We start from the raw sequence: 26,262 nt of genomic DNA on the forward strand, positions 1-26,262 counted from the left end.
ATTTAGAAGAACAGGCTGTAGAAGGTGAGAAGGAACAAGACCCAACTGCTGTTCCTGGGACATCAGCTGTCATTGAGGCTTCGTTTATTGAAGTCATGAAGGTGGGCTTGGAAATATGGGGGGATAATGGGAATGTGAGCCCAGAAGGTCCTGCTGCTACATCAGAAAGTGAAGCCGCAGTGATGCTAGAATGGGCATCAAAGGAAAATGATCTGAGCTCTGACAGACAGACGAGCTCAGAGGAACCTGATATTGCTGCAAAGACAAGCACAGCTGAGCCAGCATCAAGCCTGGGAGAGGAGACCACAGTGACTGATAAGGATATTGGTGCAGAAGTGGGTCACGAGCACCCGGACGAGAGCACAGAGGATCAGCCAACTGAGGACACTGGCGAGCCACTGGCAGAGGCTATCACAGAAGGCCAAGTCTCAGGTAAGACTTGTGTAGCCAAGTTCTGGGTTTGCAAGCCGGATCCATAGAAACCTCTTACTTCAGCCAGTGCTGCCTGAAGTAATTAAGTTATAGCCTAGAGAATGGAGGACCATAAGGCTTGGCATGCTTGGTCCCCAGCAGTATCCCCTTGTTAGCCGCCTGAGCCTTCGGGGAGGGCGGGATACAAATCTAAAGAATGAATGAATGAATGAATGAATGAATGAATGCATGCTGCAAGGAATCCTGGGGGGGCGCAGCAGTGGCATGACACATGGCTGCCTCTCTAGTGCTGCTTCTGCCGCCTGGTGCACCAGGTGGCTACTTGGGTTGTTTCTGAAGTCTGGACAGCCCATAATATCAACACTGGCATAAGTTTAAGAGGCATATTCAGGTGTGCCACACTGAACTTGCCAAACTCGTTTCAGTTTGAACTTGTGCCCTTTGTAAGGGGTGGGGTGAAAGATTCAAGAGCCAAACAAGTTCACTCGGCTGGAAGGAACCAGAAGTGCATCCATTCAGAGCCTCTGGTTCCGGAAGGCGGATGAATCCCAGCAGGCTGCCTTCGCCCTCTGCCACGAACAAGCCCTGTAAGAATCATCGGATTCTGGCTAGATTCTTCTTCTTTAAGAAACAAAACAAAAACCGATCTCTGTTTTGGAGCCGGCAGCTAGCAAAACTAGTTGTACGTAGTGTCTACGTGTATGTTCCATTCCTTTATCTGAACTCCCGTTTATCACACTTTCTCCCTGGTCAGACTTTGTCAGGGAGCATTTTCTGGATTCTGCCTGCTGGTCTTCCTTTCGTTCAAGCCTTGGCCGGCCCTGTCAGGCTTTCCACCAGTCTCCCTTCTTGCCCTCATGTGCTATAGTGATCGGTCCACATCTCCAAAAATGGCAGTCTCCTTTTCCTGATAGCTTTTTTCCTGTTAAAGGATAGGCCCCCAAGATCGATACAAAAATGGTTTCCAGCTTCAGCTGAGACCTTCCTGCTACATGATGCTTCCTTGTGCGTCCAATTACTTGCGGATGCACACAAGACAATCTGCAAGCTATCAAGTTCTCCAGAACTCTTTATCAGACTGGATGTTTAAAAAAAAAAAAGAATTGGTACTTTCCATTCTTTGCCTTTTCGTTCCTGAAAGCCAAAGATGCAACAAGACCCACCTGCATACCTACTCAAACTTTACGAGACTCGGTCTTTTATTATGCCCTGAAGCATCTCTCCCCTCATGACATCGAGTCTGATTCAAACCTCTGGAGAACTTGAAAGCCCGCACGCCATTTTATGTCATTTTGGTTGGTCCTAATAAGGAGCTGCGGTGGCTCAAGTGGTTAAGACGCTGAACTGCAGGCTGTGGAAGGTCAGTAGTTCAGCAGTTCGAGACCCGGGTTGCCGCATGATGGAGTGAGCTCCCGTCTCTAGTTCCAGCTCCTGCCAACCTAGCAGTTCGAAAGCAAGAAATTGCAAGTAGATAAATAGGTACCTCTTCGGTGGGAAGGTAACAGCGTTCCGTGCGCCTTGGTATTTAGTCATGCCGGCCACATGACCACGGAAACGTCTTCGGACAGCGCTGGCTCTTCGGCTTTGAAACGGAGATGAGCACTGCAACCCTAGAGTCGGACTCGACTGGCTTTTGAGCAAGGGAACCTTTACCTTTACTTTTAATACAGGCTATCGCATGGCTTTTGTTTCTGCATTTTCCTTTGGACCATCACAGCCACCTGTGTTTTGTACACGCCTGAAAATTGGGCTGTCGGGTGGCAGACCTTCTAGCCTCAGACTAGGACGAGGAGGAGGAGGAAGAGGAGATTGCCCTCACCCTGACCCCTCCCTTCCTCCTGCCAGTGGCCTCTCCCATGGCCTCTTGGGATTGGCCTGGCCCTTCGACTCCGGCCTTGGCTGCTAAAGAACTTCCTAGGGGTGGGCTGACCCCAGCTTCCCCCCAGGGGCAGATTAACCATGAAGCAGACTGAGCACGTGCTTAGGGCACCAGGGCCAAAGGGGGGACCACAAAGTTGGGGAAAGGTTGAAAAGCTTCGTTTGTACAGTATATTGTGTTATCCTATGAATAAAAGTTTGTATTGCTGCAACCTGCATTGTACATCTGGTCAGACAGGTCAACAACTAAAATGGACTGGGTCAGTATGGAAAGGAGGGAGGGAAAAAAGATTGGTCAGTGCTGAGGGCACCCTTGAGCCTTAATCTGCCCCTGCTTCCCCCAATGCCCTCTCTTCAGAGGCAGGCCATTGGGAACGAAGGAAATCTGGGCCGGTGGCATCCCCGGCTAGGCCCTCCTTTCTACTGCCCCGCCTTCAAAGGTTTTAAGTGGCCGCTCTGCCTGCCTGCACCAGCCTCAGCGGCTGCTGGTCTCCTCCTCTGGCATGTCCCCGGGTGCAGCCTACTGCCTGAGCCTGCCAGGCTCTTATGCTGCTGTGGGGACTTTTCTGGGCATGGCCTGACTCTTGTTTCCTTCCCTACAGCCTCTGGCTGGGCTGCCTGCATTAGCTGTGCCTGGGCGAGGCATCACTTCTGTAGCAGGGGAGTCCACAGGGGCCACTCCCACCCCCCACCCCAGACGCACCATTTGTTGTAGGTGTGGACATTGTTTGGCTCCATTTTACTTATTTAACATACCTGTGGGTTTCAAGCCCCTATGCCTGCATTTGCAGAGGTCTTTCTCTGCCTTGACTTCCAGATTGCTGCAGGTCTTTTTTGAGCATCCACACATCATTGTTCTCCAATCTCTGACTGTCCACTTTCCAGATTTCCCCCTATGTCAAAACGTTCTTTTCTCAAGCCTGGTTTGGTACAGTCTTTCGAGCAAGAATGCAGTCCAAGCATATGAACCAGCTGCCTGGATGTGGGGACTCGCAGTGTTCCCTCTAAGCTGAGTTAGTGTGAGCTAGCTCACAGATTTTTTAGCCTCCAGCTCACACATAATTTTGCCTTAGCTCAGGAAGGACGACTGCAGAGCAGACTAATGTATGCAGCAGCCCAATCGCTCGCTCACAGTTTTAATGCCAGTAGCTCACCGAGTAGGATTCTTGCTCACAGGACTCCACAGCTTAGAAGGAGCACTGGTGGGGAGGTGTGCATTTCAGAAGGTGCCATCCACACCAGAGTGCCATTTTCCTGGCCCCGGTCCCCTCGCAGGTGCCACCTCCGCCCCATGTCACTGACCGGAGAACTTAAAAAAAAACAACAACCTGAGAATCGCTTTAGTGCTATAGTATGTTATAACTGCGGTGGCTCAAGTGGTTAAGTGGTTAAGACACTGAACTGCAGGCTGTGGAAGGTCGGTAGTTCAGCAGTTCAAGACCCGAGTGTGCCACATGACGGAGTGAGCTCCCGTCTCTAGTTCCAGCTCCTGCCAACCTAGCAGTTTGAAAGCAAGAAATTGCAAGTATTTTATTTATTTATTTATTTATTTATTTATTTTGGGACTTATACCCCGCCCTATCCAAACGGCTGGGAAGGTAATAGCGTTCCGTGCGCCTTGGTGTTTAGTCATGCCAGCCACATGACCACGGAAATGTCTTCGGACAGCGCTGGCTCTTCGGCTTTGAAACGGAGATGAACACCGCAACCCTAGAGTCGGATTCGACTGGCTTTCGAGCAAGGGAACCTATACCTATGTTATAATGAGGTATTGCCACAATTGACTAGTTCCTCTGAATTCATAGCTTTAAAAAAAAATGGCAGCCAGCTCCAAGCATTTGTGAGGTTTCAAATTTTTATAAGGAGAGGCTGAAGGTTCAAGAGATGGAGGCTAGTAAAAATAAATTCCACAGTCTTTCCATGTTGTGTGCTTGTGATCACCATTCAGAACCAGCTGAAGAACTGTGCACTGGCCATTCCCAGATTTGGCTCACATTTGTTCCACTAAAACAAAAAACAACTGGGACAAAAAATCCCAACGTCAAGTCGAGGCTATATTATACTGCCCCTGTATCATGCAGCCTCATTTGCAGTACTGTGTACAGTTCTGGTCACCATAATTCAACAAGGACATTGCAGAGCTGGGAAAAGTACAGAGGAGGGCAACCACGAAGCTTAGGGGGCTGGAGCACCTTCCCTTTGAGGAAAAGCTGAAGAGTCTGGGACTTTTCAGTTTAGAAAAGAGATGACTAAGGAGAGACATGATAGAGGTTTGTAGAAGTATGCATGGGGGTGGAGAGAGTTGACAAAGAGACATTTTTCTCACTCTCCCAAAATACTAGAATTCAAGGGCAACCAATGAATCTGATGAGCAGCAGAGCAAGGACAGACGAAAGGAAATACTTCTTTACACAGAGAGTGAATAAAATGTGGAATTCACTGCCAGAGGATGGAGTGATGGCCACAGGCGTAGACAGCTTTAAAGGGGGATTAGACAGATTCATGGAGGAGAGGTCTACCAGTGGCTACCAGCTGTGGTGATTAAAGAGAACCTCCTCATTCAGAGGCAGTCAGCCTCTGAATCCACAGTGGCAGGTAGCAACATCATGGGAAAGCCTCGGCCTCTATGGCCCTGCTGTTGAACCTCCAGAGGAACTTGTTGGCCACGGTGTGAGCCAGGATGCTGGTTTGATCCAGCAGGGCTCTTCTTATATTCTTATGTTCACTAACTATGTGGTTTTGTCAATTGGATTTGTTAAACAAAAAGTAACTACACTGCAGTGACTAAGGAAGATGGCTTAAATTGCATGAATGAACACTATCTGAGCCCACACCAACTGAAAATTCCTTCAAAAGGTTCAGATATTCAAATTGGATGCACTCTGTGCAGGATATTTCAAAAGAAAACAGCAGCTATTAAGGCTCTCGTTCTAATGGATTTCGATCTCAGTGCTGTGAACTACATCTATAAGGTCCTTTCCCAAGCACTCTGTTAAATGGCCCATTTCCTCCTGAATATTGCAGCAAAGGGAAAAGCTGGACTCATAATCTAAGAAAAGAGGATTTAATCATGACTAGCTAGATGAAATTAGGGCCCCTAGAATGCAGACTGTAGTATCATATAGCAAGAGTTGTGTACAAGAGGATTCCCCCTTCATCTCCAGCAGGGAGATCTTGCACCCACACCCTTCTGTTATTGCTGAGAGGCTGGGGAAACAGCTGCTGGGCTTGCCAGAGGGTTTCTGTATCACATCTGGATTTTTCACATCACTGGTCTCAGTTACCCTGCCTTGCTCAGTAGTTAGAGTGTGGGCTATGGGAGGCAGGCCAGGCCCCCTTCCCACTTGACCCAGCAAGCCCCTCTCTTAGGTAAGTGATGAGAGGGCAAATTAGACAGGATGTCTCTGGTCTGGGGAAGGGAACAAAGGGATACCGGGGAAGGGAATCCAAGGAATACTGGAAGATGGAGGCCAAGAAATGTTCATCCTTTCAAATGGGGGAGCCCGACATAGGCTGAAGTCAAAAGGCAAAGGATTAACTCGAAGTCCATCCCCACTTTCCTGGAAGCCCCACAAAAGGGGAAGAAATAAAGAGGCCATTAGCCCAACTTCACTACCCTCCTGAGCAGGGGTCATTTACTCCAGGAGCGCACAGGAGCGGAGCTCTGACAGTAAAGAGCCCAGGGGGCAGGCACATGCAACAAGCCCCGCCCCCTTCTCCCAGCAGCCCTGGGCCATGAGGATCTGTGCGTTCCCCCCCACCATAGCTAGCAATCCAGAAGAGTCCAGTGGAGCCTGAGCGGTGGGTGTTGCCTTCTGACACACTTCTGGTGATGTCAGGGGGTGTGGCATATGCTAATGAGTTATGCTAATGAGTTATGCTAATGAGCTCCTGCACCTCTTTTTCTATGAAATGACCCCTGCTCCTGAGCATGTTGTATGTCCCGTATGACGGACAAATCGCACCTTTGCCAGTGGTTACAACTGCCACACAGTGAAATTTTAAGTAGTTCATTATGTGATCAGGGAGGATGTGGGCTGCTGTGCAGAAGAACTGATGGGGGGGGGGGTGTTGGCTTCAGGTGCCAAAGAAGCCTTCCAAAGTTCCAGCAGGCAGCATGACCAGCACTGACTGAGATCAAGTGAGTGGCTTCTCCCTCTTGGGTTGCACGGAGGATGGTGGCTAGCTCGTGGTTCCTTCCTGCTCATCGATGGCTTCTCTTTTCAGGCCTGTCCCCAGAGCCCTCAGGGGAAGCCAGCAAGACATTTGAAAAGGCACCTCAGCTGATATATGGACAGCCGTGGTCAGGTGAGGACACCCATCATCATTCTTGAACATCCAGCCGCTGTCGTTCACACTGTCCAGTCAGCCATTTCTTTTGTGCCCCCACCCCCCAACAGGAGACCTCGAGGCTGCCAACTTGACTTTCGATTACACTGACTATGGCAAGGAAGTCCGGGAAGACTGGAACAACGAAAACTCCAGGTTTCCAGGTACAGTACTTCATCAGAGCACCATAAGCCCAAGAGGCTTCATTTACAACGGCCTTTTGCGGGAATGTTCCTGCCATTCATTCCTGCGATGGAAAGGACCTCGTCATGTGCAGGTTAGAGCGCTGGGCTGGCTGCTTGTTTCTGGGCCTCATCGTGTCATAACTATTGAAGTAAGACAGGATCACTATTTTCATCACGGGAGCAGCTTGTAACTACACTCCTGTGAACGGAAGCCAATCATAGCAGCAGAATCCCCCACGCACGCCGATGGAAAGAGCAGCATTGTGTATTAGTGGGAAGCCTTACAAGGTTCCTCCTGGGCAATTTAGGAGCTCTATATACTTAAGCAGTTCTATATGCTTTTGCTGGGTCCCATGCCACCCCTTTCCACACTTTTTTTAGAACTGGAAAGCCCAGTTCTTCCCCTCCTCCACTATTTTCCCCACAGCAGGAAAGCAAGGCAGCCAAAGGCACAGGGCCCCAGTCAAGTATGAGAATAACTGGGCAGAGGATTTTCATGAGAAATCCTGTAGGGTCGAAACCCGAGCCTCAAACTGTCAAGTGACAATGGCCACATTTCTGCCCATCGTTTTTCTACCCAACTTTCCCCCTTTTTTTACATGTTCATGCTCATGGGCCCTCTGCTTAGTGGCTTTAGTTGCAAAAACGGCAGTGGTGGGTATTCCAGAGAAGGGGCTTTGATGCAGCAGCGCTGGCCTGCAAAGCATTTAGCCTGTAATCTCTCAATGGATCGCATCCGTCTCTCTTGATCTATTGCCCAGGCCATAGCCATTGCACTGTTCTGTGGGACATCCAGGGGTCATTTCCTGCAGCAGTTCCAGCAGTAAAGAGCCTGGGGGTGGGCACATGCAACAAGCCCCACCCCCTGCTCCCAGCAGCCCTCAGTCAGAGCAAGAAGCAGCCAGGTAAGTTGCAGAGCTCCCCCCGGCTTCCCCGGTCCAAAACAGTCCAGTGGCACCTTTAAGACCAAGTTTTATTCAGGTACAAGCTCTCCCTCCTCTGCGAGGACAGATCTGCACGTTCCCCCCCCCCCAATAGCTGGCAATCCAAAACAGTCCAGTGGAACCTGAGCTGTGGGTGTTGCCTTCTGACACACTTCCGGTGATGTCAGGGGGTGTGGCATATGCAAACGAGTTATGCTAATGAGTTGTGCTAATGAGCTCCTGCACCACTTTTTCTACGAAATGACCCCTGGGGACATCAATCTGGAAATAGTAATTGAGGGGGATAATGCCTTAGAATTCTTTCCTCTGTCAACACTAAGCAAATGGTTCTGCTTGTCCCCTTATTCCTGGTCACTTGTTGGAGCCCGAAACACACTCCCATGCTTATTGCACAACATGCTTTGATTCTACCCCCCCCCCCCCCCCACTCATTCTAGGCTTGCGCATGAACATGATAGACATTCAGTGCCATGGGCCCCCTTCTTCCGCAAGTGCCTTTGAGAAGAATTGCCTCAACCTGCCACAGTTCGTGCAGCTCATGGAGACGTTTATTGGCGAGGACGTTTCTCTACCAGACCTGAAGAAGCTGGTGAAATTTATGAAGCAAGGCTATGTGCTACTGGAGAAAGAAAAACTCAGCCAGATGGAAAGAGTAAATATGAGCGCTCTGTGTTCTGGGGGGACAGCTATAGCCTGGCCATTGCTCGGGCAAATGATTGTGGCCTTTCGATTGATTAAAACAAAATAATACACCCACACACAGACCCATACTTGGCAGAAACCGGGTGGGATCAAAGCCAGAATGGATGGGGGAAATCAGTCCACAAATGCAAGATAAATTAAATAGATGGAACTTGGGGGGGGAATCCAGCATAAAACAAATAAAATAATAGGTTGTCGAAGGCTTTCACGGCCAGAGTTCATTAATTGCTGTAGATCTTCCGGGTTGTGTGGCCGTGGTCTTGGCATTGTAGTAGCTGACGTTTCGCCAGTAGCTGTGACCGGCATCCTCAGAGGTATAACACAGAAAGATGGACATAGAGAGTACTCCATCTTTCTGTGTTATACCTCTGAGGATGCCAGTCACAGTTACTGGCGAAACGTCAGGTTCTACGATGCCAAGACCACGGCCACACAACCCAGAAAATCTACAGCAACAAATAAAATAATGTTTTGTATGAAAATAAATTAAAACACGCACACTGCTTAATAACTATTCTCTTAGTGTTCTGTCTTTTTAAAAATTGAAAAACCATTGCAAAACACCAAGTAGATGATGATTAAAAATATAAAATAGATTGGCTTTCTAACTACGAGTTCTCAAACTAACTTACTAACTGCAGTGGTAAATTACACATGCTCATTAAACCTTTTTAAAATGGATTGGTACACAGAGACTGTTTATAAGGACCAAGGACAATTCAATGTAAAGGATTCATGCTTGTTGCCTCTTTCAGTGGCTCTCTGGAAATCCTTCATTCAAAATCGGGGAAAGCTTTTTTCTCTCCCCCCCCCCGGTTTATTTTCCAACTTTTCCACAAAAGTACAAACATTTCATTTTCTTCGATTACATAAATTTTTAGAGTTTTCAAATCTAATTACAATTCTTGTACATAATATTAATTATTTGCATATTTATCAAATTGCATTATTTATCCAATTATATACCTTTAACCACCTTTTACTCTGTATTGTATGATCTTTACCTTGAAGTAATAAACTCAGATTATCCAGTTGTGAATAAACTCAGATTATCCAGTTGTGGGGGAAAGCTTTTTTCGATATCCAAAGATAGTTGTGTTTTATTTAAAACAGAGGGGTTGGATCTGGTGGAAGTGGGAGGAGGGGCCCCTTTTGCCCCTAAAAAGTTATGCTAGGGATTGTGGGACGTCTGTGGACAAAAACCAAATTGTGTGTGTGTGTGGGGGGGCTGCTGTGAGGTGAGAAATCAGACAAAATTGTCTCTCCTCCTTTGTGTACCAGTGGAAACAGGCTCCAACCCTATAAATATCACCCTTCTCATTTTAATAAAGCAGCCCTTTAAATGAAATGTGGTTGCTACCCAAAATCTTTGTGCAAAATAACATAGTCAGTGTCTACTACAGACACTGAAGGTTTAAGCCAAGTGACAAAAATCCAGGGCTCTCTAAAATCCCTGTTAGGGAATTCTCCTTAAAAAAAAGCAAGTTTCGATTACTCTCTTTGGAGGATCATTCTATAAGATAAATAGCTGACTCATCAGCTGCTTTTCTCTCAGAAAGAGGGATGTTTTTAGAAGACAGAACACTAACAAAATACTGCTTTCACACACACACACACACACACACACACACCTGTTTTAATTTTGTTTGCTCTAGATTCAAACATTGTTTTATTACTGCAAGCCACCCTTGGTTTCCTTCCCCTCTTCTGTGCCTGTGGGGTAGTATAGCTCCCAGTCTTCACTGTGGGTCACTGGAGCTTGGAGACTCCACCCTGCTTGTCTGGCTGAACAGGAACCATATCACAGACTCTCTGGTCACAGCCCTATTTACCTGCAGCTACTTGTGGGCTGCGGTGGCTCAAGTGGTTAAGATGCTGAACTGCAGACCAGAAGGTTGGTAGTTCAGCAGTTCGAGACCTGAGTGCTGCATGACGGAGTGAGCTCCCGTCTCTGATCCCAGCTCCCGCCAACCTAGCAGTTCAAAAGCAAGAAATTGCAAGTAGATAATTAGGTACCACTTTGGTGGGAAGGTAACAGCGTTCCATGCACCTCTGTGTCGTCATGCCGGCCACATGACCATGGAAACGTCTTCAGACAGTGCTGGCTCTTCGGCTTGGAAACGGAGATGAGTACCGCACCCCTAGAGTCGGATTTGACTGGCTTTCGAGCAAGGGAAACCTTTACCTTTAACTTACTTGTTTGTTTCCAGCCACCCATCCTTCCTCGTTAGGTACTTTCCTGAAAACACTGATGGATAGAGTTGACAATGGTCCAGGGGGAAAAATGTCCTATTTTTATGGAGTAGAAAAGAGCGAGAGTCCAGTAGCACCTTAAAGCTTGTGGCAGGGGAGGAGCTTTCATGAGCCAGTGCTCACTTCTTCAGATACAGCTAGAATGAGCAGAAGTGAGCCGTGACTCACGAAAGCTCCTCCCCTGCCACAAATTTTCTTAGTCTTTACGATGTGACTGGACTTTTCTACTGCTACAAACAAACACAGCTCCCCATCTTGATCTATTTTTATGGCTGAGGGCTTAATGTGTGCAGATGGGCAGCTGAAACTTTACACGGCATGGCAGTAAACAGAGGTCATTTCAGGCGGGATCGCAGTTCCCCCGGGTGAGGTACGGGGGGCGGGGCACATGACGAAGCCCCGCCCCCCGCTTCCGGCCGCCCTGCTTCCGGCCCTCATTCAGCCAGGAGGAGGCAGGAGAAGAGGGAGGGTAAGTTGCTTCCTCCCTGCCTCTTCCCACCCCTGCCTGCCTGGGGCCAGGGAGGGCCTTCGCGGGGCTTCCTTGCACTCCCGCCGGCCTTGCAGATCCACCGCCAGGGCCCTCATGGGGCTCGGCAGTGGAGCTGCAAGGCCGCCAGCGGCGGCCGGGACCGTTGGGGGCGGGGTGTGTGGCCTTATGACACACTTCCAGTGATGTCAGGGGGTGTGGCATATGCTAATGAGTTATGCTAATGAGTTCCCCTAGCTCTTTTTCTATGAAACGACCCCTGGCAGTAAATAACATCATCCAGTATTTGGCTGCAGATCAAACTGACATTAAGGGGACAGGTGGAAGGACCAATTTAAAATCTGGCAGCAAATCCCGCCAACGTAAGGACTGTAGTAAAAACAATGAAGGGGCTGCTAAGAGGGTTGCCAACAATTTTGAGGGGGGAAACTGTCTTGCCTTCTAACACAGGTTTAAGGTATGGGAATGGGCAGGGAGGCAAATAACATCACCTGGGAAATAACATCCCATTAAGCCTCTCTTCAAGGGGCAGGACATTTCCCCCCCCCTCCAGGTTGTGGGGAACCCATGCTGCTAAGCACCGGGCAGCAAGACCAGCAGAAAGGGCCCACAGCCAGCCAGAATCATGAAGAAGCAAACTGATTAACTTCTACTGGTTATCTTGCTTCTCTCATTAAAAAAGGTACAGTGGGAGGTTGAGATCTTTTTTTTTTTTTTTTAGTGTGAAGGAATCCCAGTATCTGGAAACCTAAAAACCACCCTTGCATATGGTATTGAAAACCTCTCAGTGGGAACTGTGGCAACACAACCGCTTAACAACTTTCCCTAACATTTGAAAGTGTGTGTGTGTGTGGGGGGGGCTGACCCATTTCCCATAGTAATAGTGATAGGGCATTAGTATTCCTTTTCCCATTCCATATTTGTAGTGTGTAGTGTGTACAAAATGCAAAAATAAAAAAATTCCCTTTCAGGGGGGTCAAAAAAACCCCAAAGCCTGAGAAAACCAAACTCTTCCCCCAGATTTTCTCTCTCTGTGTGTATGTATGAACAACTCACCTACTTGGGATGCTTCTCCAGGGCAGCCATGTTTTCGTGCAGACCCATCGTGCCCCTGTTGAGCGCATTCCCTTCCTCCCAGCTGCTTCTGCTGCCGCCTGCCTTCATACATCTCCCGGTTCTGGGTTTTTAAACAACCATAGTATCTTATTTCTGCTATAAATGCTGTAAAGGTAAAGGTTGCCTTGCTCGAAAGCCAGTCGAATCCGACTCTAGGGTTGCGGTGCTCATCTCCGTTTCAAAGCCAAAGAGCCAGCGCTGTCTGAAGACGTTTCCGTGGTCATGTGGCCGGCGTAACTAAACACCAAGGTGCACGGAACGCTGTTGCCTTCCCACCGAAGTGGTACCTATTTATCTACTTGCAATTTCTTGCTTTCGAACTGCTAGGTTGGCAGGAGCTGGAACTAGAGACGGGAGCTCACTCTGTCATGCGGCACACTCAGGTCTCGAACTGCTGAACTACCGACCTTCCGCAGCCTGCAGTTCTGCGTCTTAACCACTTGAGCCACTGCAGCTCCTCATGAATGCTGTACCCATCCCTAAAAACCACAGCAACCAGCAATCCATTCTCAGTTCCTTCTTACCTCTTCCTCTCTCAGGTTCGTCACGACGCTTTGTTGGCCCGCCAGCAACTTCTTTTGGCCGCCCTCTTTGAGAAGTGGGATAACGAATGCTCTGGATTCCTTGACATGAAAGAGGTGGACGCTGTCCTCAGTACCTTTAAGGAAGGGATGGAGCAGGAGGCTCTGGAGAAAGGTCAGGGAAATACTCACCACTCTCTAACCCCTCTCCCCAGCAAGTCTTTGTTTCTTCAAAGGTTTCCCCATTATCACACAAATATCATTGATGACAGACAAATTCCCTATTAAGAGCAGATGCCTCACTTGCATCTACGCTGTATCGATCTGTATCACTTGCCTGTGGACTTCATATGCAGAATACCTGAACAGTTTCTCTCTGTTCCTCAGACTCCCACAAAGCATCATTGTGGGTGATCCAAAAGGAAAGCCCAGTCATTTTCAGAACAGAAAAGAACTTGTGAAATAGCAGTGTGGGACTTTTCTGCTGATCCTTTCTTTTTCCGTCCTCCCTGTTATAATTATTATTTCATGTTTGGGAACTTTAAAAGAAAAAGATCTGAAAACCTGTAGAAGAGCTCCCTCTTGTGTGCAGAAGCATGCAGCAAATCAGACTACTGCTCCATAGGGCTCAGTATTTTCTATTCAATGGCACCTTTAAGACCAATGAAGTTTAATTCTGGGTATAAGCTTATGCATGCATGCATACAAAAGCTTACACCTAGAATTAAACTTTGTTGGTCTTAAAGGTGCCACTGGACTCAAACTTTGTTGTGTTGCTTCAGGCCAACACGGCTACCACCTGAACCTATTGTCTATCACTTTGGCTGCCGCTCTCCTGGGGCTCAAATAACACAATTGTGACTAATGAGTGATTCCTCCCATTGGGACAGGAGGCAGAGATAAAGCACAGCTGCCTGTGACCATGGATGGGAGGGCACTCTCTCCCTCTGGCAGTCTGAACACTTCCAGAACAGGGAACGAGAAACCAACCCAAAAGAACCTGTAGAAAATCTGCAAGAAACAGAATTAGCATCTCAGCCCCAGAGGCATAAATAAGGCCTAACTATATGCAGAAGATTGTTAACAGAAAGAAGGCCAGAAGCACAATGGGAATAACTGAATGAGATGCCGGCCAGACAGCAGAGACCTCTTGGAAGGTCTTTAGTTCAGATGTGGAACCTCTCATTATACCTCTACAGTGTTCCTTGGCTGGCAGTCATGACGATCCCCTACTTAAGAAAAAGCCGGGCAAGGATGTCTCTGAGTGGAATCACAGTGATGCCAACGTTCTCTTCTCACTCAGAGGTGGAGGCCATCCATGCTTGGTGAGATACCCAAAAGCAGCATGCCCACCCAGGAAGGGCTGACTGGCAAACACAAAGCTACAGCACCTGCTGCAACACCCTCTGCCCCAAGGAGAGATCAGCCAAGGTGCCTGAACTATTGAAAACAACAGACTAACATGGCTACCCATTTCCATTCATCTTAGAGAGTCATGGATAGAGCATCAGAGGGCTTAGACTACCAGTTGGCCCTTGCTAGGACTCTATTTTTTTTGGCACTGTGCCTTCTTCTACACTTCCATCATATTTTTCTCTTTCAGCATTCCTAAATATCAGTCTCTTGGCTAGGTTGAATGCCTTTCCCTCTGCTGTTTGGTTGGGTAAATTCTGAGGTGTAGCCTGTTCAGACAAACTGTGCCCCTGTGGAGCTGGCATGATGGAAACATTATCTCACATCTTTTTTTATTGTGTATTGGGGAGCCCTCTGAGAGATCTCTGGATACAGCCGGTGCTAGCTGATACTGATGTTGGTATTACATTGGCTGTAGCAAAAATTTTAGCTGCGGTGACTGCTACACAAGGATGAAAACTAAGGGTGGCATTAAAGTGATTTGTGTTATCCAAGACTATGAGGTTATCGGATTGTAACGTCTAATAAATATAGTGACATTTAGTGAGCGTTTTGATGCTTTTTGTACGCTGCCTCAACAGATTATTGGGGAGGCATTTTAGAAATTCCTTACTTCGGGGAATGACCGCTCCGTGTTTCCTTCCTGGCCTGGCTGGGAAGCCTCTTTCTAAAGGATGGAGTCAGCCTCCCCCACCAATCCTCTTCTTCTCCCCAGGGGCTATCCCGCCTGGCCAACCTCAGGCCAGTCACCAGCTTGGTCTCCTCTGATCCGCCCAGCTCCTTTCTCCTCCCCCCATTTTCCCTACTTGTGACCAGCCCTAAATTGCTCCTGGCTCCTCGCCTGCATCGGGGCCACTGAGGGGACTGTGGGCCTGATTGGGGGACTCTCAAGGCATGGCACCAACCAACTTCCCAGGTGGCTGTATGGGAACCTGAGTTCTGTTCTCCCCCGCCAGCCGCTTCCTCCAGCAGCTATTGCCTGCTGCCACTGACAACATCAGCAGTAAGGCTTCCTGTGTCTGAGGGTTAAGTTCCAAGCAGTTTCTCACCAGTCTGTCCCACCTCTGTGTTCAATCCCAGCAGCCATTGGGAGGTTCTTGCCAGCCCTGGGCAGCATTTGGGGGAGGGGAGAAGTCTTCACTAGATGTCAGCTCTGGAGAGAAATGTTTCCTAAAAGAACATCTGAAAAGCCCAGTTGTGCTGGTCGCTTGCCTGCCTGACTCCAGTTTTGCTTTCTGCTGCCCGCTGTAGCTAAACTGCAGCTTCCCATTCCCCAGTGGCATCCCAGTGGAGTGGTGAAGCTATCTCAGAAAGACTTCCAAACTTACATCGATCTGGTCATCTCTGAGTTCACTGGCAATGAAGACGAGGTCTTGGATAACATTGTGGAATTCCTCATGACATCTGTGGAGAAGACTCACATGGAGCGTCTGCGGGGCTCTGCTCGGCGGAAGTGGCTGCACACGATTCAGCACACGGCCAAGACCAACGGAGGGAACATCGACCTTGTGTACCAAGCTATCTTTAAGGTCCTTTGTCAGGTTAGTGTTTCTGAATGCAGACTAAATAGTTTGGGGATTTTTAATTTGGAAAAAAAAGGGGGGGTTAGACAGATGTATAAAGCCAGATGCTGAGGGAAAACAAACTTATGCCCATCACCTTTCTATCCTACTTGTGGGCATTCAGAGGCATTTGGCTGGCCACTGTTCGAGACAGAGCAGTGGGTCAGACATTCCCCCCTGCTCGCCACAGATGTTGACACCTCAGCCTCAGTCTGCAAATACATTAAAACCACAAAAATTACTGGACTGGCATACTGATCAGTTGGTTTAAACCACATGAGACAAACTGGGGCAGTGATGGCGAACCTTTTAGAGACCGAGTGCCCAAACTGCGACCCAAAACCCACTTATTTATCGCAAAGTGCCAACACGGCAATTTAACCCGAATACTGAGGTTTTACTTTAGAAAAAACAACTCATAGATGAACTTAAGATGATCCAAACAAAGTAAGGAAAGCAATCCCAAATGCTTTCATTTACTTAAAATGATTTGGCAGAGAATTCGACACTTTAATGATGGTCTGGGCCTGGCTGGAGCGATGGCACGCGTGCCCACAGAGAGGGCTCTGAGTGCCACCCAGGGCTGGCTCGCTCACTAGGCGAACTAGGCATTCGCCTAGAGCGCGCCGGCCCTTAGGGGCGCCAAACTGCACCCTCCCCCCGCCAAAAGACATCTCCCTGTGACCGCTGCTGCCTCTTTGGCCGGCTAACTTCAGTGTTGCGGGGGGGGGGGAGTGCCGACCTGGCTGGGCGCCACCGAGGCAGGGAGGCAGGCGGGCGGGCAGCGTTCCTTCCCGGGCCATCTTAGGCTGCCACCTACCTTCACTTTCCCCCGCTCCTCCCTGGCACTGCTGCCCGAAGCAGCTGAGGCTCCCGCCGGACTGCCAGAGTCTGACGGGCAGTGAGGCTCCGAAGGGGGAAGTGGAGGGACGGGGTGGGACAGATGAGGCTTTCCCAGCAAGAGGCTCCCCAAGAGAGGGATCCTCTGGCCAGCCTTGCAGGGGAGGGGGGGGGTCGGTGGAGGCAGCCCTTGCAGGGACATGACAGGTCAGGCCGGGGGGGGACACACACAGCCCTCGCTGAGCCCCGGGCGCCCAGTCTCTCACCTCTGCCCGGCAAGTGCACCCAGAAGCGTCCTCTCTGAGGGAAACCAGGACAGCCGCCACCTGTTTCTCCCCCCGGCCGGCCCTGCTCTCGTTTCCTCCAACTGCAGTCTTCAAACTTAGCAAGCAGTTTGGGGGGACTGAAAGATTGCAACCTCCTCCATGCTCGGAGGGGGGGGGGAGGCTTTTGTAAAAATAACCAGGTGCCTTGCCGGGCTGCTCCCCGGGCCTCTGTGTGTGTGTCCCCCCCACCTCCTGCCCTGCGCCTCCTCCTCCTGTCTCAGAGACTCTCCTGCCAGCGGGGACAAAGCAAGGAGCCCAGGGGGCAGGGCGGGGAGGGAAGGGAAGGGGGGGTCTCCTCCAATGCTCCCTCTAAGCTGCGGAGTCCTGTGAGAAAAAATCCTACTGGTGAGCTCTTGGCATTAAAACTGTGAGCGAGCAATTTGGCTGCTGCAGGCGGGGAGGGAAGGGGGGGGTCTCCTCCAATGCTCCCTCTAAGCTGCGGAGTCCTGTGAGCAAAAATCCTACTGGTGAGCTCTTGGCATTAAAACTGTGAGCGAGCGATTTGGCTGCTGCAGCAACAATGAGTTTGCTCTTCTGGAGACTCACCTCCGGCCCTGCCTCTCCACACCCGAGCTGCATGGCTTGCAGGCGCCCGCCTCTGTACATGCCTGGTGAAGGAGGAGGAGGCAGCCCCTGGTTCGCAGGCCCCCTTTCCCGCACCTAAAAGCGGCGCCCCAGTCGGGAAAGTGAAATGCCGGTGGCGGCAGTTGGGTCAGGCCAGGCGCTTCGTTGTGAGTAGAGAGCAGTCTTTTTAATTTATTTTTTATTTAGAACCCGCCCTCCCCAAAGTGGGCTCAGGGTGGTTTGTGCAGGCTTCTAAAAAGTATTGTGCAGAAGAAACAAGTTCTTGGGGGGTGGGGGGAGGCTTTTGGAATGCAAAACATTTCCAATGCAAACCGTCCTATTAAAATAAAAATAAAGGGTGCCGCGGAGGCAGTACAACCTTGACTGTTTACACCTATTGAATTTGGAAACTGGTTGGGAAGTCTCCTCTGGAGCTGGGGAGAAATCCTGCCGGGAGCTTTAAATTCACACACTATAACCCCGTTTATTTATTTTAAGAGACCCTACCTTCGTTGCACTTCCCTCCCCCGCCAAGCTCCCCAGCATTTGGGTGGTTTTACACAAAGGGTGCATGTCTTTCCACCAAAATCAGGAATCACAGATGTAGAAGGTTCTATCTCTCCCTTCCTCCACTTCTTCTGAACCCCCTCTTGTTTGTCTCCCCCCCCACCCGCCAACTTGAAAATTGGTGGGCGCACGGGGGTGGGGGTGCGGCGCCAGAAGGGATCCTTGCCTAGGGTGCAAAATAAGCTGGGGCCGGCCCTGGTGCCACCTCTGGCACCCGTGCCATAGGTTCGCCACCACTGGACTGGGGCATAGCCATAAGCGTCTGGCATAGTTGTCCAAATAGCCGGTTGATGCATCTGCTTCTGGTCTTCAGGATGCAGACGCCCATGGAGACAGCAAGAAAATCAGTGCCTACATTGCCCTCTTGGAATACAACATGCTTTTTCCAGAGCGGGGAGACATTCTTCTCCACTATGTGGCCTGCACAGAAGACGATGCTCCATATGTCCTGAACCAGTCACTTTACATGGATATGAAAGGAGTCAGGTAAGGAAACTGCCACTGAGCCCCTTCCTTTCCCTGCTTGATAAGTTTCAGTTGCTTCCTCAGGAAAAAAGATCCAAGCAGGGATATGCAATTTCTGTTCTTTGTTTTGAAAGCTTTATTTATTTCCATTACTAGTAATAAGGCTCGTTGCAGAAAGAAATGCAACGAGCTCTAGAAAGAGGGCCTGGGAGAGTGCTCTGGCCTGCAGCAGTCACCCATCCCCCCCCCCCCAAGTGCCATGGGCAGACCACCACTGCCATGGGTGGCCCTCTTCTCCACCTTGGCAGTCTGCCCCCCCGCCCCAACTCTGGCTGCACGGCTTTTCTGTCCTCCCCCCACACGGCTCTGGCTCGCAGGCATTGTAAACAGCGTGAGGCGGGCAACGGAGCTGGTGTGTGAGTCAGAGCCAGCTCGAGTGGCCGGAGCCGGGGAGGAGAGGTGAGTGGCCATGGCAGTGGCGTTGTGAGGGGGGAACTGGCTGCTGCTCGCTGGGTCCTCGCTCCATGTATGGGGCATGCGAGGGATGGAGGGGGCTGTGGGAGAGGACCGAAGCGAGGACCCCCTCCCCACTCCCGATACTGCACGTGAGCCAGAGGTAAGGAGGCCCCAGCCATCCCCAGCCCCGCGGAGAGTCCTGTCCATCCCTTCCATTGGCTCTGAGCAGACTGAGCTGGAGATGCTGGCCGCCACTTCTATGGGCGGGACTTCGCAACCCAGGCAGCCAACGCAGCCAACACCTTTTGAGTGGCAGTTCTGGCAGCCAACTGATTTTGGCGTGCATAGAACTTTGCCACTTGAAAATTGAATTATATACAAGGAAAGATTACCTAGTTCTGCGACTGCTGCAGCCTTTGTTTTTTCCCTCATTGTGGGAATGCCACCATCCTCATCTTCCCTCCTCCCACACTTAACTGAACCAGTGGCAATAATGGCCACTTGTGGTGACTTGGAAATAAGGGGAACAGAACTTATTCTCTCCTATCCTGGTACCTTGGACATTGGCAGCATCTGAAAGCACCATGCCAGTTTGTTGTAGTGGTTAGGAGCAGCGGACTCTAATCTGGAGAACCATGTTTGATTCCCCACTCCTCCACATGCAGCCAGTCACAGTTCTCTCAGAGCTCTCTCAGAGCTCTCTCAGCCCCACCTACTTCACAGGGTGTCTGTTGTGGGGAGAGGAAGAGAAGGAGACTGTAAGCTGTTCTGAGACCCCGAGTGAACGGCGGGGTATAAATCCTATCATCATCATCATTCCTTGTATGAAGTGCCTTGGACATAGTGCCAGACAGCTTTCAAGGTGCTGGTAGAGGAGGGAATTCTCTTCCTGCCCATCACCTAATTGGCCAGCAATCGACACCCCCACATCAAATCTACCACAGCAGCCGTAACAGCACCTGCTGCCACCACAAAATGCAGCAGGGGAGAGGAGGAGGGAATTCTGTGGATTCATTGTTATTAGCTAAGCAAACAAAACGAACAGATGGGTACATTCATCTTCCTTCAGAAGCAACAGGAAGCAAGGATTTTAGGACATTCCATGTCCGGGATACTGATGACTATTTCTGACGTGACTGATTTTGCTTAGGAGGTTGCTCCTTCAGGACATTCTCAGGGAGAGAATTATGACATGGGTAGGAGTTGGGGCCAGCCATGTGCCATCTTCTCATGGAAGTCCCTCCTCCTCTCCTTTTTTGCCTTTTAGCTTTGCAGCAGCATTAGACGACAAGCCCATCCATGTCCCCAGAGTTCAGCTACATGGAAATATCCACTTCTGGAACTGTGATCGTCCTAAGCAGGAGAGGAAGGGCTCCTTCTTGGTTCTCCCAATTGAGGATATCCGAAGAAGGGTCTTTGGCATTCTTGGGTTGGACACCCTCCGTGACCGTAATGATCAAACTATCTTTGTGCCCCATGAAATCCGTTTCTATCAGGTGAGGGCAGCAGAAAAGCTGCAAGGCATTTAAAGGGGACATCCATGACCTCTGGGTGGGGACCTCGCAATCGGACATTGGTCTGTTTGCGGTGGCCTAAGTATTTGGCTTACAGAAATCCTCTGCTTTTGATGTATTGGGAGTTTCATAATCATTCTCACAACTTTCCTGCTATAAAATTGTGCTCATCTTTATTTCCAAATAAACATAGAAGCATGTTCTTCCCCAGGGGATAGCAAAAGCATTCAGTGCAGCCTACCACCTTATTCGCACCCAGGACAGTATCAAGCAGATGACACTCACTGCCGTGGAATGGCTGTCCACCAGAGCACCAAGCCTCCACGCCATCACTGCGTACTTCATGGAACCTGGAAAAGACAGGGTAAATACTAGCTGAGATAATGTATGTAGGGAACGACCATTGGGGAAATACCATTGAGTACAAGCTGAGACTCTGCAAGAAATCATGTGAAGGTGGGAGCAGCAGCTTGAAAAGTAGGAGCAGTTTGGAGCAAATCTTTCCCTTCGAGATTCTCTACATATCCAGGGGCTTCAGCAGACCTTCCTCCTTTAACTGACTCTCAGCAGCTGTCAACATTCTGTGCCTCTTGGAGCATTCTCAGTCCTCATCAGGACTTTCAAGGAGGAGGGGGTTAGAAGCCAGAGTGGTGTTGTGGTTCAGAGTGGCGGACTCTAATTTGGAGAACTGGGTTTGATTCCCCACTCCTCCACATGAAGCCAGCTGGGTGACCTTGGGCCAGTTGCAGTTCCATCAGAACTCTCTCAGCCCCACCTACCTCACAAGGTATCTGTTGTGGGGAGGAGAAAGAAATGCGACTGTAAGCCACTCTGAGAACTCCTTAAGGTAGAGAAAAGTGGGGTTAAAAACCTACTCTTCTTTTTCCTCCTCTTCTTTTGGTGAATTTTAAAAAAGTCATATTTTCCTGCATACCTGGTGCCAAAAGTTTCTAACTGGTCAGGTATTACCAAGACTCTGGGTAGAATCTAGTTCAAGGAATGGCTCAGAGGAACTCCTGGGGCACCAGAAGAGGTTACTTCCCCCCATTTATTTTCAGGCAGGGTAGCCGTGCTGGTCAGCAGTAGATCAGCAAGATTAGAGTCCAGTAGCACCTTAAAGACCAACAAGATGACGAGAGGGTTGGAATCTAAGTCTTACCCAACATGTTGGGTATGTTTAGCCTGGGAAAGAGAAGGCTTAGAGGGGACATGATTGCAGTCTTCAAATATTTGAAGGGCTGTCATGTAGAAGATGGAGCGGATCTATTCTCTCTTGCTCCGGATTGCAAGACTAGATCTAATGGGTGGAAATTACAAGGGAGTCGATACCGGCTAAATATCAGGAGAAACTTCCTAACTGTAAGAGTGGTTGAGCAGTGGAACAGACTGCCTCGGGAGGTGGTGGGGGCTCCTTCACTGGACGTCTTCAAGCGGAGGCTGGACGACCATCTTTCGGGTATGTTGTAGGGCTATCTTTCGGCTACGCTCCTGCAGAGTGCAGGGGGTTGGACTAGATGACCTGCAAGGTCCCTTCCAACTCTAACATTCTATGATTCTAAGATTTTTGAGGTATAAGCTTTCAAGAATCCAAAGTTCCTTTCGGCTGATATCTGACAAAGGGAGCCTTGATCCTCAAAAGCTTATACCTTTTCTAACGGCTTACCCCCACCCTCTTTTTCCCTGTAACTAGCTTTTGAGGTTTTATTCCAGTTTTGTCCGAAGAAGGGTGTTTTCCACACAAAAGCTTCCACTTTGAATAAAATTTTGTTGGTCTCAAAGGTGCCACTTGACTCAGACTTCATTCTCCTGGCAATCCAGTTGTTCTTTAAGGTGCTATTGGACTTGAATGTTGTGCTTCCCAGTTATCTATATATCTAATTCTCAAGTCGCCCCCTGGTGTGCGGATGCTTAAATCCGCACATCGGGGGGACCTGGGGGGGAGGGAGAGGTTTGTGCGCACGTGGGGCGGTCCCCACGTGTGCACAAAAATCCTAAATCTGCAAAAAAACATCGGGGGGATGTTTAAATCCCCCCGAAACTCACAGAGCATCCCCTGCGCATGCGCAGGGAACGCTCTGCGAACGCCGCTGCCACCGCCGCCGCTTGCAAGGTGAGCGGCGAGCAGGGAGGGGGGGCCAGAGTGGCGAGGGCCCAGCGGCTCGCCGCTCAGCCCTCCCTTCGGAGCCGGGGGGGAGAAAAAGCCGCCGCCGCCGCTTGGGAGGGAAGCGGCGAGCGGCGAGCACGGAGGGGGGGAATGAGCAAAAAGATTTTCCTGCACACTTGGGGAAGTCCCCAGGTGTGCAGAAAAATCTGAAAAGTTGAAAAAAATATACGGGGGATACTTAAATCTCACCAAAAGTAAAAGAGCGTTCCCTGCGCATGAGCCGAGAATGCTCTGGCCATTGGGAGGGAGGCTCAGTAGGCCTGGCGACTGGGAGCCGCACGGGCCTCACTGCTGGTGCGGAGGGGGGAGAAGGTTGGGCGGACCTGGCAGCTGGGAGCCGCACGGGCCTTGCCTTTGGTGCCGGGGTGGGTTTGGAGGGAGAAATGGGGGGCCCGGGCCTTGCCATCTGGGCAGGGGGGGGGCAGGGGAGAAGGCTCACCTGTGGCTGCTTCCTCCTCCTCCACGTGGAGCTCCTTCTCCCCCCCCCGCAAGTATCGCGGGTCCCCGCTTCTTGTTGTTACTAATTAGCCACACAGCACCTTCAGCTTAGAAACTGCTTCATAATCTATGTTTCGTTTAACCTTAAAACAATCCCACCAGGTATGCCATTCTTATCTTTATTTGACAAACAGGGCATATATGCTAAGGGAAGATAACTCGCACAAGGCCTCCTAGTGAAATCAGTGGATGCGGAATGATTTGGCTCTGTTCTGTGGAGCCCAGGTCACCCTAGATGAAACTAATTGTCTTTAAACAGCTTGGCAGAGCAAATTCTCAGCCTGTTTCTCCGCATTACCAACCATATTAGGCACCTTTACTTATATTGTTATTAGCAAGATGTTTACCCAGCCTTTCTGCCCCTAATCTCCCACCAATATGTCTCCCCGTACCCCAGCCTGGCAACCAGCAAGAGCCTGGAGCGGTTGAGGATGTGAGGGGGGGCCCTTCGGTTTCACCAGAGTCTTTGGCAGTTCCTAGAGAGGTGTGACATGACCGTCGGGTTTTCCTCGGAAGTGACATTATGCCATAGGCCCAACAGCCATTTTTTATTTTATTTTTTTTTCCCCTGGGAATGGGAGACGGGGGACTGGCAACCTTACTCCACACACACTATGCACTGTGGCACCATCTCTCACCCTCAAGCACTTCTCTCCCACCAGCAAAGGAACCAATAAACAGCAAAGTCAAGACACACCCACAACAAATACTCCATACACACAAATCCAGGCCCACCTCTCACCTAGTGACAAACAAAATGGCACATGGCCTCTCTAGCAAACTTACAACCTCTTCCCAAAAACTTAAACAGAGAGGGCTAGAAAAGAGGTGTAGAAAAACCTCTTTAAGGAGCTCTTTGGGGCTTCGTTTTAAAAGCAGTGTTATTCCTTCAGCTGTCAGCAGGGGGAACTGGTGCATTACAGAACTCCTCTGGAAGGGATGTTTTGGTTAAGGGAACAATCCCATCCCACTGGCTTCCTTTTGACATCAGAGCTGCCCTACCTTTAATAGTAGTACCCTTCTAGCCCCCGTCACACCTTGTCATGACAAGCTGCACCTGCTGAAATTTCCTTACCCACATAATGGTTAGAAGTACAATGTTCTTAGCACTTGAAATGCTTACCCATTCCTATTTTAACTACGAATCCAGTAGCACCTTAAAGACTAACACAATTTGGGGCAGGGGATGAGCTTTTTGTGAGTCACTGCATTAATCTTTACGGTGCTACTGGACTCTTGCTCTTTTTTACTGCTGCTACAGGCAGACTAACATGGCTACCCGTCTTGGTCTACTTTAACAAAAGGGCTTTACAGAATGCTGCACTAAGGAATTAGTCCCTTCCTTTCTCTCCTGCTGTTTATCCCTAGCATGAATCAGAGAATCATAGAATGTTAGAGTTGGAATGGACCTTGCAGGTCATCTAGTCCAACCCCCTGCACTCTGTAGGAGCAAAGCTGAAAGATAGCCCTACATACCTACAACATACCCGAAAGATGGTCGTCCAGCCTCCACTTGAAAACGTCCAGCAAAGGAGCATCCGCCACCTCCCGAGGCAGACTGTTCCACTGCTCAACCACTGCTCAACACAGGAAGCTATCAGCATGAAGGCACCTATAATGCACCATTCATTTTATTCATATTAACACCTAATGGGGACATAATACAATGCCATTTAATTTTGCTGTGCACAGCGTGTTATTCCAGAGAAACCCAAATTCAAGAATGACGTGGCTGTTGACTGTAGTCTCTCAACCCTTAACTGCATTCTCTGTCCACCACAACTGGTCTGGTTCCCTTTTAACCCTCCTCCTTTCTCCAAAAGTTTGTATTTCTCTTCCTAAATGTATTTACCGTTTATTGATGTTATTATAAACCCACCCCTCCTGCTGAGACTCGAGACAGGTTGTAGTGTAGTGAAGAATTGCCCCTCCCCAAGTGGCCATTCAGCAAATTCTCTTTTCTCTTTTCCAGATGTACGATTACACCTTGCGCAAGGTAATGACTACCAACCAGAAGGGGCACATGGAACCCTTCCCCCATCCAGCGCCGGTGCTCAGCAGAAACGACACCTTGTTCAGGTGGGCTGGAAGGCTGCATTTGTGGGGCCGGCGCTTCAGATGTACCGTCTAAGGCAAAATGCAAGGGATGATCTGGATTTGTGCAGAATCTGATTGTAAATACCACTGGCTGCCTCTCAGTGCCACTGTGGGAAGGAGGTTCTTGTTGCCCACTGTTATCAGGTGGTGCCATGCAACCTCATGGGTCTCTGTCCACCTTCATACCCAGATATACAGGAAATATCAGTTTGACCTTACAAAGAAGATGACACAGCTTACACTAGCCTCCAGACTTCCCTGCAAGGAGCCTGTGGTGATATACGTACATACTCTTCACGGTCTCTGTGCATCATGCTGATAGGCTTTGCACTTGCACGGAGTCTTGTTTCTGAAACTTCTAGGGCTAGCTTTCAGGGACAAAATTCGTCTCTCCTAACATCAGTGTAGGCTGTGCATGCCCAAGGGAAAGGATTCACACACACCCCCCCCTCGGTTCTCTTTCATCCACCACAGTGGTAGAAGCATTGGGGAACCTCTCTTCAGAATTAGCTTATCTGAGAACTACGGTAGTTTTCTTCTCTTTAACCTAGAAAAAAGTCCAATGCCACTGTCTCTTCCTCCCTTTTCACCATTTTCCTGGTGGGAGGGGGGAGCTTCCTTTGACAGCTGGCCATAATTGCTTTCTCTTGTGCTTGGAAGAAACAGCACTCTGTACAGACTAGCTTCATGGCTGAGTAAGGATTTAGATCCTGGTCTGCCTTGTCCCAGTCCAGTACTCCAGCTGTTACAACCACACTGTCTCCTAGCCCATGCTAAACCCATATGTCTAAAACGGATGGGACTTGTGTTCACACACTGTACTGAGTGTTGAAGTACAGTCCTCGCAGGAAGCTACTGCACAATTGCTCTGACTGGGGAAGAGCTCCTATGGAGCAAGCAACTTGTAAAGGCATTCTGGCAACCACATTATTTTCTTCTCCATGTTTCT

At 49.5% G+C, this 26,262-nt stretch overlaps 1 protein-coding gene across 1 annotated transcript in view; it reads left to right on the top strand.

The window, feature by feature from the left end:
* EFCAB5 (EF-hand calcium binding domain 5) overlaps positions 1-26,262 on the top strand; it is a 58,157-nt gene that overhangs the window by 27,789 nt on the left and 4,106 nt on the right. Inside the window, exons 8-17 of the mRNA XM_015422030.1 lie at positions 15-432; positions 6,538-6,618; positions 6,711-6,803; positions 8,206-8,420; positions 12,866-13,022; positions 15,512-15,801; positions 18,433-18,605; positions 20,308-20,536; positions 20,766-20,918; positions 25,189-25,295. Of these exons, the coding sequence (XP_015277516.1) occupies positions 15-432; positions 6,538-6,618; positions 6,711-6,803; positions 8,206-8,420; positions 12,866-13,022; positions 15,512-15,801; positions 18,433-18,605; positions 20,308-20,536; positions 20,766-20,918; positions 25,189-25,295 (1,916 nt within the window). The remainder of the gene's footprint in view (positions 1-14; positions 433-6,537; positions 6,619-6,710; positions 6,804-8,205; positions 8,421-12,865; positions 13,023-15,511; positions 15,802-18,432; positions 18,606-20,307; positions 20,537-20,765; positions 20,919-25,188; positions 25,296-26,262) is intronic.

Source organism: Gekko japonicus, unplaced genomic scaffold, assembly GCF_001447785.1.
Source record: "Gekko japonicus isolate JY-2015 unplaced genomic scaffold, Gekko_japonicus_V1.1 scaffold182, whole genome shotgun sequence".
Classification (NCBI taxonomy): Eukaryota; Metazoa; Chordata; class Lepidosauria; order Squamata; family Gekkonidae; genus Gekko; species Gekko japonicus.